Source organism: Accipiter gentilis, chromosome 33 (genome assembly GCF_929443795.1).
Source record: "Accipiter gentilis chromosome 33, bAccGen1.1, whole genome shotgun sequence".
In the NCBI taxonomy this organism is placed as follows: Eukaryota; Metazoa; Chordata; class Aves; order Accipitriformes; family Accipitridae; genus Astur; species Astur gentilis.
In genome coordinates this window covers 15,167,462-15,182,763 of record NC_064912.1, presented here as the reverse complement: position 1 = coordinate 15,182,763, position 15,302 = coordinate 15,167,462, and the positions used below count along the sequence as shown (strand labels likewise).

Sequence of the window (15,302 nt, the reverse complement as noted above, 5' to 3'; positions counted from 1 at the left end):
CCGTTCACCGCTCCGCCCCCGGTGCCGCCCCGCCGTAGCCGTGAGGGGAGGCGGAGCGGGCTGAGGCGGCCGCCATGGCCTGGCGGGGGATTGCCGCCGCTCCGGCCGCGGGCAGGTGCGTGGAGGAGCCGCTGAGGAGAGCTCGGCTCGGCGCCGGCGGGTCCCGCCCTGACCCCGGAGTTGGTGGGGTGTCCCCGGGTTGGTGAGGCGTTAGTCTCGGCGTTTTCAGTTTTCGTCAGGAATGGGGAAACGGGCGTTTGGGGTTTGTCGTTGCTGGAAATGCCGGAGGGGGGGTTAGTTACCTGGAAGGCGGTGGTGGCAGTGGCTGTCGGCGTGCTCCACCCGGAGGCATGAAGGAGCGTCCAGGAGCTGCGGGCATCCCTCCTTGGAGGGGCTGGCAGCCTCCCTGAGAGGGGAGGCCGGGGGTACGCCAGCCCCTCTGAGGCAGCCCAGGCCCTTGCGGGGGTCAGTCTGCCATGTCGTGCCCCCACAGGCCTTAAGTGCAAGCACCAGAGCAGAAGCGAAGAGCTGTCTAGGAGCAAGGTCCTCGTTCCCGCCTTTGCACAGGGGGTAACTTGCGAGGCCTCTGTCCAAAATCCGTCCCTTTCGTTGAGACTGGACCAGATAACTAAAGGTGCAAGAATCTCAAATTTGGAGGCTTTTTTGTGAACCTGGTGATAAATAGGCGGAGCTGTAGTCAAGTTTAGAATTACTATAGAGAGTTTTGAAATAGGTGGTGATTATACACTGACTGATTAACTCACCTGTCTTCCCGGGCAGCTGCTGGCATTTAGTGAGCAAATGTCTCCACACCACGGTGGGGCTTCTGAAGAAAACTGGAACAGAGCACCAGTGGTTGGACCGGCACTTGAAGGATCCCTTTGTCAAGGCAACGAAGCGGCAGAATTACCGTTGCCGAAGCGCCTTCAAATTACTGGAAATTGATGACAAGTTTCAAATTCTTCGTCCAGGGCTTTCTGTTCTTGACTGTGGAGCGGCGCCTGGTGCTTGGAGCCAGGTTGCTGTACAGAGGGTCAACGCCTTAGGTACTGGTAAGTGCATGGTTTTGGCAGGCCAGGTAGGGATTACACTTGTCTTGAAGTGTGTGAGAAAACTCAGCTGTGACGGTGGTGGTGTGGAGAAGGGACGTGGCTACTGGCAAATGCCAGAGTCACTGAGAGAAGCATGACGGTGTGTGCCTACGTGGCCATGAAGAATAGTAAATCTTGATATGGTCTAGAGAAATCATATTTGTGAAATAAAAACTTATTATGTGGTGATAGTGTTCTGATTAACTGTTGTGGGGAAGATCCTTTCATGCAGTTCGGAAACTGGTGAGGCCTCCACCAGGGAACTTGGCTTTTCTGAATTTTTATTTCCCTTCTTGAAAAACAGTAGTAACCACTGTGCAGGGTTTATGTGTTCTAAGCCATTAATATTTACAAGAGAAGGTCTTATCATCTGTACTGTTGTCCAGGATTTCTGGACTGTCAGCCTTGAAAGAGCAGAAGAAAAACATGAAAAATAGTCCTTGCTTATCCAAAGTTACGTGACTTTTCATGTTTTGAATGGATTAACTTATAGCAAACCATCCATCCAGATGCATGCAGCAAACTGTCCGAGGACAAGAAGACCAGACATAGCAGGTGATAGGTTTTTGTTTATTGACTAGCATGGAGCTCAGGCATATGCAGCTTGTTTGCAACCATTATAAGTGTTCAGTGTGTCATTCATTCTTATAATCTAGATCCTGCTGTCCCTGCTGGCTTCGTCCTTGGCGTTGACCTCCTGCGGATTTCTCCTCTGGAAGGGGCAGTCTTCCTGTCGGAGGCTGACATTGCAGACCCAAGGACGCTGAGGACAATTCAGAGTCTGCTTCCTGCAGAGAAGGTGGATGTTATCTTGAGTGATATGGCGCCTAATGCAACAGGCATTAAAGAACTGGATCATCAGAAATTGATCAATCTATGTTTAGGCCTTCTGAGTCTGTCCCGAAGTATTTTAAAGCTGAAAGGAACGATGCTCTGTAAATTCTGGGATGGACGTGAGTCCTGTCTTCTGCAAAACAGACTGAAGGAGCAGTTCCAAGACGTGAGGACTATAAAGCCTCAGGCCAGCCGGAAGGACTCTGCTGAATCTTATTATTTGGCAAGACTGTACAAAGGGAAGTGAAAGCTGAGAACTGCAGATTATTGAACAGGTGATCATTGATTGGAAATCTGAATTTGGTGTGTGTTTAAAGAAAAATCCCACCCTGGGATTAAGACCCTGGGAAAATCTGCCACAATTCTTATGAAGTACATCACACTTTTCAATACAAAAATAAACCAGGGTGGTGTCCGACTGAGTTTATCTGCTACTTATACAAGCAGAGACATCCAATCTAGCTTTTCACCTGTGGAGATAACAGTTGGGAGTGGAGAGGAGTAATATGAAAGGCAACCTCTGGGGCTGGAGTAATGGAAATGAAAATAAAACAGTGTTTGTATGAGTTTTTAATGTGTGCTTGAAAATCATCACACTAATAACGTTGTCATATGTGAGACTAACCATAAAGGCGGTTGTCAGAATGAGAGGGACCAGCAAGGGGAGTCTGAGCCAATTTATTGCCTTTTAATCTTTCTTAAAAGCTGATAAAATTTATTAGCACATGTAAGAATAGGTAACGTTTTTGTGCGTGTCCGGATCTGCATCGTCATGTATGTTCTGTAACGCAGCCCCTCCGGACGTACGAGTGACTCTGGAATATTCAGCCTGGTGGCTCTGCTGCATTTTGTAAAGACACAGGTTATATTTAGAAATTGCTGCTTCATGGGACTCATAAATCTGGCAAATGACAGTAGGGCAGGGTCATCGCTACTGAGAAGATAATTTCCCCTGTGTTTTCAGTAATGTTTTATATTTGACCAGTGATGTTTGTTAGGTGAAATGACAAGATGTTCCTTGGATCCCAGACAGGGAGAACCACTGCTGGAATTGCTAGAATTCTGTTAAAAAAATAAATTTAGCCACTGCCTTATCTGGAAGTGACAACTTTTACATTAAATAGCACTTTTATCAGGCAGACTGTGGCATGAGTTATAAGAGGGGCTGGTGGCACTGTCTGTTTTTAAGGCTTCTGGATCTTTCTCATCATAAACATCTCATTTGGGATTCCTTACCGATTTATCAAACTTGAACTGCTTTGAAACCTCCCGATCTGGATCTCCGTACCGAACGCTGTGCCTGAAGGCGTGAGCCCAACAGCCTGACCCGGGGAGCTGGGCGTTGCTTTGCGTATGTTTGGGAAGGCAAAAATAAATAAAAATACCCAGATGTCGTCGAGGAACTTCATTACCTGCCATGCGGTGGGGGGACGGGGCGCTCTCCCTGCTGCTCCTCCTCTGCCCGAGCAGGACCCTTGCAGCTCGGTCGCGGGGACGTACGGGGGACACAGCAGGTTTTTGTGGTGTTTGGTTTTTTTTTTAGGGGGGGGGGGGGGGGAGGCTGAGAGCGAAGCTCTTTCGCCCCGAGACGGAGCGTTACGGTACGGCCCGGCACGGCGGGGAGGCCGCGGGGGGATTGCGCGCCTACTCCCGTCGTTACGGCGGGCGGCGCCGCTGTTCTCGCGATAGCTGGGCGCGAGTTCCCGTGAGATCTCGGCGCCGGGGCGAGGAGGGAGATCCAAGCAGGGCGCGCGCCGCCGCCCGCGGCCGGTGAGTGAGGGAACGCGTGAGGGCGGGCGGGGAGGCCGCCGGCTTCGCTCGGCTCGGCTCGGCTCGGCTCGGCCCGGCCCGGCCCGGCCCTCCCACCCCGCTCACCGCCCCTCCCACCCCGCTCACCGCCCCTTGGCCGCCGAGCCCGGCGGTGTGGGAGCGGCGAAGGGGAGGCTGTGCCGTCTCCCCGTTCCTCACACCCCCGGGCGGCCGCTCGCCGTCCCCGCGAGCGGGAGCAGGGCTGTGGTGGCCGCCGAGGCCCCCGCTCTCCCTCTGCCGCCCTACGGGAAGGTCTGTGAGGGCGAACCCCTCGCCGCGGTGCCCCGGGCGGCCCGGCTGCGGGGGAACAGCCCCCTGCCCGCCGCGGCCGCTGCCGGGGGTTGGGGGGTCCCTTGGTGGCCTGGAAGGGAACCTTTGCCGAAGGGTTTTCTGCAGCGGGGAGGTGGGAGGGACGCGTCTTCTTAATTTTTAGCGCTGTTCTTAATTTCAAAATAGGCTTGCTGGAGCACGGTTACCTGTTGGCCGTGGTCTCTTTTGAATTTATTTGCTTGTGGTACTGAAGTACTTATTTTGAGTAAACTTTTCCGTTTGGGTTTTGGCTTTTGCGTTGCCTGTGTGCTTCTGTTATGTCTCCTCTTTGTCATGATATACATCCAAAGAATAAATGTTGTGTTACCCTGAGACTGCGTTAGCCCCCACCAAGTCTGTGTCTCTGGTACAAGCCTATGTCAAAGTGCTGGGTTGCCTTTCGTGGTCCTAACCTTCTTCTATGCTTCTGGGGCTTTGTGGGGCATGCAGTCACTAGAGGGGCACACTGAAGGCTTCCTCAAGGCTTTTCTGAGCTCCAGGCATGATTTGGTTTTGGTCTTTTAGTTAGTACCCTTCCAAATTTGAAGGAAGAATTGCAAAAACTTTTACATGACCGAGGAGGCACTGTTTTACTTATAAAAGCGATCTGTGAACTTGGGAAGTCTTGTTGCTGCAAGTTAGGTTCCAAAGTGCTTTTTGGAAACCAGAACCAAGTTGTGTAGAAGGAAGGGTTTGCTGCTAAGAGGGAATTAGTTCTCCCCCCCCATCAGCCTCAAACTTTTGGAGGAAGAGTATTGAGTTCTGTTTGTTAGTGTTAGGTGCTGTAGATCTTCATGTCCTACAATGTTAACTTGTATCCCAGAATCTATCTTGATTGTATAGGAGAGGAGAATTCGATTTTGTATGACTTATGAAAGCTCTTAATTGTACGCTTATGGGCTGAGATTCAGGGGAGAATGTATTTAAATAAAATCAAACCATTTCAGGTAGAAAGCTCAGCGAAGAACAGGCTGTCTTGCATCAGTTTCTCATTTCAGAGACCTACAGCTTCAGCCTTGGTTGGATACTGTTTTCTATTTCAAGCTGATCCCAGCAGTGATCTGTGGATCCCAGCAGTGACTAGCAGATTGGGTTTTGTACCCTGTAAACTGGAAGACCTTGCATTTAGTGTTTCCTCAGGGCAGTCTCTTTTTAGCAAAGCAGCCAGTATACAGCAGGTTGTTCTGAATGTTTTGCTGATGACTTTCTGTGTATTTCCAGAGCCATGGAGGACTTGGAAGATAATACTACTGTCTTCTCCACACTGAGATCCCTCAACAACTTTATTTCACAGCGTATGGAGGGGGTGTCTGGGCTGGCTACGCCAGGATCTTCTCAAAGCTCCTTACAGGTTCAGTACCAGCAGAGGATGCAGGTGAGGTGTCTTCAGCTTGGTGACGCCTGCAGTATCATTTCAGTGTGGTTGTATATTCCTTTTGATTCCAGGAATTGGGATTGATTTAATTAAGATCTGACCATTCTTTCTAAAATTGATATTCATGCAGGCTCAATAATGGAAGCCTGCTTTTGGTCAACATTCTAGAATCTTTAAATTTTTTTAAAATATCAGACATACTTATTTCTGTTTTGTAAAAATTTAAGGAAGGTCCTTTGAATTTCTTCCCTGCTAGTTATCTGTATACCAGCTCAGGAAATGAAATTGTAAGTTGTTTTCATATTGCTAAACAAAGGAGCTTTGTATCTGCTAATATTTTTCTAGTAAGTCACTTTGTTACCTTTTTTCACAATCTTCCTTAAAGTTTCTTTGCCTGGACACGTACAGGAGACTTGTATTGTGCTATGGCTTTGACGAGCCAACCAGTTGTGCTTTCTTGTCCACTTCTGTTTGTATCCACATGGGTTTTTTGACTTTTTCCTGTAAGCTGCCTCATGCTCGTAAAGCATGACGTAAGTTGACATCTTGGATCATGGATGTTTTTTAGGCTGGAATGAAGTTTCTGTATTCTGTATCTTAATATAATTTCTATTTCAGTCTCTAAGTATAAAATAAGCTTACTTTCTTTTTAATGTAAATCTGCTTTGCATTTGGAGTGTTGACAAAATTCTACACACTTTCTGTCTGTGGTACATCTCTGGTTACAGAGATGGTTAGAGGAGACTCGCTGGTTAGACAGTCTTTGTTAGCTCTGTATTGAATGTACATTGCTTAGACGTGAAGTATTCTTTTAATATTGTCTGTGCTCTAAGGTAATTTGAATGAAAAAGTGAAGCGTAATATGGTAGCAGGTAGTGGAAAAACGTTACTTTGCTCAGCAGTTAAATTTCATGGGAAGCATGATCTCTGCTTCTTGATTAGCTGCTGTTACTTTTATGAGGCTTGGAGAGTTCATAATTACCTTTTTTTAGATAGACAAGTAAGTACATTTTGTCAGAGTACCTCTAGAGATTGAATGAGAAATTCTGAATTAAGAACTTGGAATTTGCTTCTTTCCAACTAACATTGATTTGATGTGGGTTTCTGAGTGTGGTGTTGAACTCTTGGTTTCCTCATCTGCAGTTGGTGTGAGAAGTACCACAAATACGGTGATAGTTTCCTTGTAATTTGTAAAATGGCATGCAAGTGACAGCTGAACAGTACGGGGTGGGAGATACCGATATTATTGCAATGCTGTTAATGGTGTGTAATGTCCCTTTTCACACATGAACTGGTCAGTTGGAAGAACAAGCTGGGCAGATCCACTCCAAATCCCAGCTCCTGCAGGTGGAACGAGAGAAAATGCAGATGGAACTTAGCCACAAACGAGCTCGCATTGAGCTAGAAAAGGCAGCTAATACCAATGCCAGAAACTATGAGGTAAGTATGACGGTTGCAGATGGCTTGATATCATAGGCCTAAGTCAGAACATATGTAGTGCTTCTACATTGGTGTTTTAGTTTGGATCAGGGATATGCTCTTGACTTCTCATGTGCTGTGCTTTGGTTTGCAGTGGTGTGCCTCAGAATGTGTATAGTCAACTTTTTTTGGACAAAACTAAACTGAAAGATGCAGTCCAGGAGCAAGCCTAGTGTTCTCCAACTGATAATGGACACTGTCTTCAGAGCAAGACTTCAGCAAATCTGTAGTAAATGCTCCTGGAATGTATTTACTGCATTTGGTTTTACTGCAAATGTGCTGGTGGTGTGGGTGTCATGTTCCCAGCACCAACTGCTTTGCTCTACAGATACCCTTGCAGTACATTGCACTAACTTGCTAACGTACACAAGAGTGTGAACATTGAAGCCTTGTTTTGTTGACAAACTATTGATCAGACCTGTTAGTTTAGCACTGAAGTTGTCATGGGTAGCAATAATAAAAGGGATTTGTTATTTGTTTCTCCCAGAAGTATTTAAGCATTTTTCTCCCAGTTGAATTTAAACTTCTGCTGGCACAATTGCAAGCATTTAGCTTGTGTGACTGTAATTAATTGGAATGGCAGCAGTGCCAACCATGCACTGTCACACAAGAGAGCTTGCACTGATAAAAGTGAGCCTCACTCGGGGACTAATAGCTTTTATTGGTTTCTGGTTTTATGCCCACATATGTTTGCTTAACTATGTTACTGAAATAAGTAGTAGATCTGTGGGTTTTGTAGCATAATAAAGGTCTTATATGTGTCTGATTACTTAAAAAGAAGTCTTTAAAAAATAATAAGCATGTTTTGTTCTATTTTACAAGAGTGCTGGGTGACAGATTTAGGGTGTAATTGTGAAATAGTGAGTCAGTGACTAAATTCCTTGTTCCTCTGAAGTCAGGTGATGTGGGATTAAACCACAAAGAGTTCAAACTGGAATGTAGCTGAGTCAGTCACAGAAACCCTTGAAATACTGGTACAAAAAAAGGGAGCAGCACTAATCCAGCACTGTGGTAATTACCCTGCTCGGATTCTGTGGGTTTTTTTGAGTCATGTGGATAAAGGTTTTAGGAACCTCACATTGCTTTGCATAATCCTTGCTTACTATGTAAATCCGTGTCTCGATTTGCTTTGATTAGCAAAGCAATTTACTACATGTTTTTTCAATAAATGTTAATCAATTTGTGGTAGGAATAAACTGAAATCGTGTATGAAGCGTTGTCAGAGTGCAAAAACATTTATTGTATATGTTGATAATACCATGCATTTAAACCCCATTTCTTTCCTATGAAATAGTCTTGTAAATTTCCAGAAGTTGCAGAGGGAAGTTTGTCTTGTTAACCCAACTGTTGAGATCTGAGTTTCTGAAAGTCAATTTGCTATGCATGGGTCAGCTTTAAATTGAAGCATCAAATATTTTCATCTTTGATCCGCTGGGGAGTGTGCAGTGGAGTCTGCAAAGTCATGTCTGTATTCTCATATTCATGTCTCAGTCTAAGAGATTTGGAAGACCCCATCTCTTAATTTTCTAGCTCCGTTGCCCTGAGTAGTTCCTTGACACTGAGTTGCTGCTGGTAAGATTTTTGCCCTTGCTAGTGCAAAGTTTAGAGCTATGGTCTAAGTAATATTGCTGCATGATGATGCCTTGGTGACCACAGTAATGAGGAATGGAGACAGGAGACACAAAACTGGCTTCACCTTTGTGCTACTTTCTTCTTATGTCTCTCTCAATTTTTTTTTTTCTTTGCAAGCGAGAGGCTGACCGTAACCAGGAGCTGCTCACGCGCATAAAGCAATATCAGGAAAGGGAAACAGAAGCTGAAAATAAACTGAAAGAACAAATGGAGATGAACAAATCCTATAAGAAGAGCATGGAGACAATGAGTAAGAAGCTGCAAGAGAAGGAGAGCAAATTAGCTGAAGCTAATGAAGTAAGAACAGAGTAATTTTTTTAATCCGTTCGTAGCTTCAGGTGACTTTGCAGTTCTTGTGAATTGAAAATACCCTTTCTGATTTAAAAAAAAAATAATAAGAAATTGGAATAACTATGTTCATCATCTGGAAATGAATAAGCCCTGGTGGTGTGCGTCTTTGCTGTCAAAGTTTAGAACCTAACCAAGTCCAGACATGAGTGAACAGGTCAGAAGATGTTGCTGTGTTAATTAACAATGAGAAGAGATTTCTTAGACAAGTTGATATGGAGAAGGAGAAAAGAAGTGCAAGGCAACATGCAGCATCTAGGTTTAGAAGTCAGGCTACATGACATTGAGTAAAGAAAGGGGAAACGATGCAGGAGATAAGATGGGAAGGTGTTCAGGGAAGTAGGGGTAACTGTAGAGTGGATGACACCAAAGTTATGTACCAAGTATGTCTTCTGAAGTGTCTTAAATGCCTCTGTGTTCCACTGTAGAATGAATGCTTGAATAATAATTTCAGTTCTTTTGGATGAACAGACCATCTTCTCAACCCTCAGCCTTCTCAGATATCATTTAGTTAAGTTCAGCTAGTTCATTTGTAACTTTTCTGTTTAATTTGGTTTCCTGCACCAGTTGTGGATCAACAACCACTAAGTCCTTAAGCCTTCTTCCTGCCTAGGCATTCCTGGAAATGTGTCTATGTGATAAAGCAGGTAAACAGCTTTAATGTGCCAGTTATCAGTGATAAAAACAGGGAGACAGTGATGGCATGTGAGAGAAAAGAAACCTATGTATGAAATGTGTGCAGCAGTTCTATTTCTGTATTCTTTTTGTATCCACATCCATCAGTATCAAGATGAGAACCCTACATGTGTGTCTATCTAGAAAACACCCTACATATGTAATGTTTTGAGATTTTTCTCTTTCTCTCTGTTAAAGGGAGCTGAGTAACGGCTATTTGAAGCAAATCTGTGAATTTTTCTTTAGAGTTAAAATATTTGGAGCAAAAATTTAAAAACTACTGGTCTCTACTTTAAGGAAAGCATAATACAGCTGGTATTTGGTTGAGGCAAATCCAGACATTTTCAATTTTGAAACCCAGACAAAATATATTTGGAATGGTTGTGGGATAATTTTTTTACTTTAATATATAAACTTATGTTTTATCATCATTTAGCTTTGAAGCTTGATATTTTCTAGTCAGTTTGAGGTCACCCACTTAATAGGTAATGGAAATGACAATTTGGGTGACACATGAAAGCGACTAAATCATTTTCTCTTGCCTTTGTTTTTGAGGTAATTTTGCAGGTCTGAAGGTTTGCAAGAGGTGGGATTATTTCTAGATTCAGTGTTTGTACCTTTTAGTTGGATATGATTTCTCTCTGTCACTATCCATAATGTCCATCTTGGAGAGTCATAGTCTTGTGTGTTTATTCTTTCTTTCCATTAATTCAGACAATCACTATATTAAAAGGGAAAATATCAGAGCTGCAATGGAATATAATGAATCAAGAGATGCAGATGACAAGCCAAGACTCTCAAAAGCAGGAACTGATGGAACAGCTGGATGTTCAGCAAAAGTAAGCAGGGGATGAATGACTGTAGGGAGAAAAAGGCAAATAAAACTTCAGGCTTTTGCAGCTGTTGTCACTCAGAGAACTTTCAACAGTGTTTGATTTCCGCTCTTCAAAGGGGTTCTTTGATCTGGATGTGCAGGTTATAACTGTTGTTTGAAACTAGCTCTGAGGTGCAATTTAATTGTACCTTGAGAAAAAAAAATACACTTGAGCTTAAAATCTCAGCGATGTCTCATGTTCATGGTAGAGAGTTAACAGAAGGCATGTGGGTGGGAAAGGCTAATCTGAACTTTATAGACTGAACAGAACAGAAATATCAAGCCTTAAATCATAGTTGAGGAATAGTTGAAAGATATTTTTCCTTGCTTGCTAAGTTCAACTCTTCAATTTCAAAGGTGCTTTTTATTTACTGTGAGTGTATATTTGTTGGTTTCAGAGTTAAGGTGGCTTGATTTTTTTTTTTTTTTTTTAATATTTCTCAACATGCATCTTTTTATTAAAATGGGTATTTTTGTCTCTAAATTAGAGAGACACATTATGAGTGTGAAACTGTGCGAGAGACAATCTTCTATAACAGTACCATATACCTCGTTAGTGGTGTTTGAAACTTTGTCAGAGATACTCCTGCATGTAGGTTGTTTCTGGTATGTGATTCCTGGGTGGTAATGGCTCTTGTGTCTACATTTAATAGAAAATGGCAAGAGGCTAGTCAGCAAATCCAGACATTGCAAGCAAGCCAATCCCTACTGTCAGAATATGAACAGAAGATTAAGGTAAGAAACTTTGTGGCCTATATAAAGCTTTAATTTTTAATTTATTCCATGGAAGAACAGAACAGCGTTTTTTAAAAAAATGACTACTGCAGAAATAAAAGGTTAGTCTGTCATATAAGAATCTGATCTGGTGGCCAGCAAGAGCTGAAGTTGGCGAAATTCAATTGGATGGACGAGGCTATCTACAATTAGCTGTAATGTGATGTTCTTCACCTTTGTTGTATCAATTGATTGGAAAAATTACCCACCCATGCTTTCTTCATGGAAAGGTGATTTATATCCTTATGCAGTGCTCTGGAGGAATGCTCTGTTTGGTCTTGTGCCAGAGCACAAGACTGTGTTGCAAAAGATTGCTTCTAGAACAATATTTTTTCAAATGGTGGAGGATGAACCTAGCAGCTACAGTTACTTTTCTGTTTCCCAGAAAATCCTTCCTCTGGAGTTGGTATTAGCTCTTTTAGAAAGTGCAATTAGTTGCAAAGCTTTCAAACCCACACTGATTTAAATGTGTGTATAGAGATACTTTATGTTCTTTCAAATTAACATGTAGGTTGGTGGGAGTGTAGCTTTTACACTCGTCTTATCTTCCTGGGAGAAAGAGATGTGGAGAGTTACTTTGGTTTGAGCAGATGCTGATAGTGGCATTGCCTGTGGTTGGTGTCAAGTAAAGCTGCACTGAAAGCCAGCCACATTGTTGGTTCTGCGATTGCAAGAAGAGACTTCCTTCATTGAAGGAAAAGGTCGGGAAACAGGATATCAGACTGCAATACAGCTCTAAATAAACTTTCTTTTTTTTTTTCTGAGAAAAAAAAAAAGGCAACTTTTATCATAATGTTAAAATGCATAGTTGTGTTTCTTTTCATTCCTAATTCTTGCAGGCCATCCAAGTGCCCCTCTCTACACTTCATTGACAGAGGGATAGAGGACAAGAAAACCACAGATTTGGTTTTGTCAATAGAAGGAGGTCCTTTTAATGATTAGCAGAGATCTTTTTTTTTTTGTTATGAACTTAGGCTAAACAGGTGTAGAGAGGAGGCCAGCCCAGGTGTTACAAGTGGAACAATGCTCATCCCTAGTTTGAGCAATGGTTTGGACCAGATGACCTACTGAGTTTCCTTCCAACTTTATTCAAGTCATTGATTTGAGTTTAAAAAGTACAATGGTGAAGTAGCCCTTATGAGTTCCAAGTTAATCATTGCTGTCCTCTTGTCATCCCATGTTTTCCAGGATCTGGAACAGAAGTTCTCCCAGCAGGAACACGATGCTCTAATTGTCAAGAACATGAAGGCAGAACTGGCCCGTTTCCCAAAAATGGAGCGGGAATTGCGCCAACTCAGGGAGGAAAATGCCTACTTCAGGTGAAAGAAGGGTTCAGTTATTGAGAGGGTTATCTTGTGTTCTTCTGTACCTGCTACAATTGCACTAAATGCACTTTCAAATCGCTCTATTAGGCTTTGATATGGGAAACTTTAGAAGGATGTTTAAATATTTCATAAAAATACTGTATATGAATTGAGCAGTGTTGTGATGGTTACTAGATGAGAGGATTTGACAAGATCTGGGTAATCTTCCTGAACACAGCAAGAGCCTCACAGAATGCTTATTGATCATTCTGGATAGTGATATCTGTTTGTTAAAAAAAAATTCAATGTTTAAAGATAGTGATCAACTCTATACAGCTTTGGGAAAGAAATCCTTGTAGAGAGAAGAGACAGCTGAACATTTCTTTAATAACTGTTTTTGCTTAGTTTTTGTTAGTGCTATTTTAAGGGCCTGTTATTCCAGCATAATGTTTGGAAAGTCGTTTGTTTAAATTTCTAAAGATCTCTGATATAGCTGTCAGTACAGTAGACTTTCTGGGTTTCTGAAGTGGCAATTAATTTGAAAAATTAATTTCCTAAGTGCTATGAAATAACTTGCCTTAAAGATTTTTTTTTTGTTGTTGTTGTTAAGGGTAAACTTAATTTCCATCTTTCGGTGCATCTTAAAAAAAAAAAAAAAAAGGAAACAAGCCTAAATTACATGAGTGATCTTGGCAGCTTTTTCTTATTCTAAAATTAAGTAACTTGGCTTTGTTCTTGTTTCATTATCGTTTTAAATTCCTTATCTTGGAATCTTTTCTCATGCTTGTTTTTTGTGAACAGAAACATGATATCAACAGATTAAAGGTCATTTTTTAAAAACAGTTTTACCTCACCTTTGCACACCTCTATTAAAGTAAAAACAAGCAGTCTCAATGCTTGCTCAGTCATCACGGAGTACTCAAAAAGCTGGAGTGTCTACCGCTTGCTGTTTTGCCAATTGGTAAAGCAGATAAAAAGCTTCAGGTTGTTTGGACATAATTAGGATGGCACTTAGAGTAGAAAAATATCAGTTCAATAAAGCTGCAGTTTTTTTGTAGCAGTGGCTTTGCAGTGAAGGTTGTAGAAATGAGTTAGTTGAATGTCTGTTCAATGTCATATGATTCCCTTGTAATTCCATGTGTATCTGGAAGTTTGTGAGAGTGAATTGAGTTGCATGGCGCTTTAATTGTTGTCTCTTTTCACCATAGGGAAATGAAAGAAAACAATGGATTGCTTAAAGAGGAGGTAGAAGGTCTCCAAAGAAAACTGGAACGCTATGAGAAAGTCCAAGCACAGCTAGTGACTGTTGAATTGGAAAATGAGGTGAGGAGCTGGGAACGTTTGGAGGACAAGCAGAATAGGGGTTTCCTTTGTGTCCTGTCTGTCTTGTAGGCTCTTCCTCTATTGTGTTAGTTGAGATATGATACCAGTTTTAATTAATGGGTTCGAACCAGGCATTCCCAAACTTAAATGTCAGCATGAAGGGAGCTATGGCAGTAAAGGTGAAAAAGGCAAAAGGATATCTACTGTTCAGCTGGAGATTTTGTGTACAGAACGATCTCATCATAGTGTCTTTTTTGGCCTTGCTGTTTCTCTTTTACCTTTCTTCTGCTGAAAATGCTTTTTTTGGCGTTAAGCTCTGCCCAGACATGGTGTTGCCAAACAGGCACGTGGTAAGGACCTTGATACACGCTTGGATTGCCGCTAATGCTAGCGGGTCCAGAATGTGGTCTCAGATGAATAAAATTGTCTTGCTTCCATCCCACCCTATATGAAGCATACAGCAAATTGTCAAGAGATTAACCTCATTGTGTAAACTGCTTGATCTGCAGAACTATACTGGTGTCTGATCAGGTTTAGATAATGCTATTTGGTTTTGATTGAAACTAAAAAGTTATAGAAGAAACTGGAAGAGGAGAAATGGGCACTTCAGCTGCTACAGAACCAGTGTTGAGAATACAGCTTGTTTTCTTCTCTGCTGCCAAGAATCTAGTCTACTAAGGTCTACAGTGATGGTGGCTCACAGGGTTAGATAATCTATAGTGCTGAAGTATAACATGGGTTCTGTGTGTCATAGAGCTGTGGTGACAAGGAAAATGTTTGTGAGGGCTGGAGAATGGCAAACCAAAGTGCTAGATAAGCAGATAATGAAATCCACAGGAGGAAAAGGAAAGACACTGACTTTGAATGGAGGATTATGAGAAAACTGTGTGGAAAGTGAGCTGTTAGAACATTTGTCTGTGTCTTTAATTCTTCATTTGATCTCTACTTTAGAAACTTCTGGGAAAATTAAAAAGCTGGGAGAAACTGGACCAGAGCACTGGCTTGAATATCAGGTATGTGCTCACAGCTCTGGAGGAAGGTAAAACTTTTAAACCACTTTCCTTTCCTCTTCATCAGCTTATCCCTGAAGTGTGTTGGTCATACTTTCTTGCTATTTCTTCTTCATGTGGAAGCTCTTACATTACTTTTTATTACATATGAGAAGAACCGTAAAATACACAGTTATAAAGTATCTTTGGGCACTAACAAATGTTTTTCACTGAGTCAGCTTGACCAATGTCTCTGAGGCCGAGGTTCAATTTTGAGTTCTTTGAACTTATTGAATATAGTTACATTCATGTTTAGTTAGAGATTCTGCTGGCTTAATAAGTGAACCTTTAAGAATTTTAGGATATGTCCAGAGAAGAAAATGCATGTTACTTGTGACAAATTGTTGTAAATATGAGTTCTTTGAAGAGTGGATATCAAAATAAACTGCCAGATTATGTTGTTGTGACTTTTCTTCCCTAAAGCAG

At 42.4% G+C, this 15,302-nt stretch overlaps 2 protein-coding genes across 5 annotated transcripts in view; both read left to right on the top strand.

Annotated features, from left to right (window-relative positions):
• Nucleotides 1-52: 52 nt before the first annotated feature.
• Nucleotides 53-3,313, top strand: MRM2 (mitochondrial rRNA methyltransferase 2). Of its 2 annotated transcripts, none has more exons than XM_049791625.1 (3): nucleotides 53-115; nucleotides 781-1,052; nucleotides 1,748-3,313. In XM_049791625.1, exons 1-3 carry the CDS (start codon nucleotides 75-77, stop codon nucleotides 2,170-2,172), a joined length of 738 nt encoding a protein of 245 aa, XP_049647582.1. In that variant the 5' UTR covers nucleotides 53-74; the 3' UTR covers nucleotides 2,173-3,313. The 2 variants fall into 2 exon arrangements, with proteins under 2 accessions (XP_049647582.1, XP_049647581.1); XM_049791624.1 differs by having other exon boundaries at nucleotides 58-202.
• The window catches only part of MAD1L1 (mitotic arrest deficient 1 like 1), a 379,520-nt gene continuing 365,197 nt past the window's right edge, over nucleotides 980-15,302 (top strand). For 2 of the 3 annotated variants that reach the window (XM_049791593.1, XM_049791591.1), the window contains exons 1-9: nucleotides 3,644-3,695; nucleotides 5,265-5,418; nucleotides 6,718-6,858; nucleotides 8,647-8,826; nucleotides 10,267-10,391; nucleotides 11,080-11,161; nucleotides 12,389-12,519; nucleotides 13,713-13,827; nucleotides 14,779-14,840. In XM_049791593.1, coding sequence (XP_049647550.1) covers nucleotides 5,269-5,418; nucleotides 6,718-6,858; nucleotides 8,647-8,826; nucleotides 10,267-10,391; nucleotides 11,080-11,161; nucleotides 12,389-12,519; nucleotides 13,713-13,827; nucleotides 14,779-14,840 — 986 coding nt within the window. In that variant the 5' untranslated portion in view covers nucleotides 3,644-3,695; nucleotides 5,265-5,268. Of the gene's footprint in view, nucleotides 1,053-3,643; nucleotides 3,696-5,264; nucleotides 5,419-6,717; nucleotides 6,859-8,646; nucleotides 8,827-10,266; nucleotides 10,392-11,079; nucleotides 11,162-12,388; nucleotides 12,520-13,712; nucleotides 13,828-14,778; nucleotides 14,841-15,302 lie in introns of those variants that run through there. The other variant, XM_049791592.1, reaches the window with a different exon arrangement.

Coding starts and splice junctions, on each gene's coding strand:
- MRM2 (XM_049791624.1), top strand. CDS start 75: ATGGCCTGGCGGGGGATTGCCGCCGCTCCGGCCGCGGGCAGGTGCGTG. Junction 203..780: donor GGTGGGGTGTCCCCGGGTTG/GTGAGGCGTTAG, acceptor CTTCCCGGGCAG/CTGCTGGCATTTAGTGAGCA. Junction 1,053..1,747: donor GGTCAACGCCTTAGGTACTG/GTAAGTGCATGG, acceptor CTTATAATCTAG/ATCCTGCTGTCCCTGCTGGC.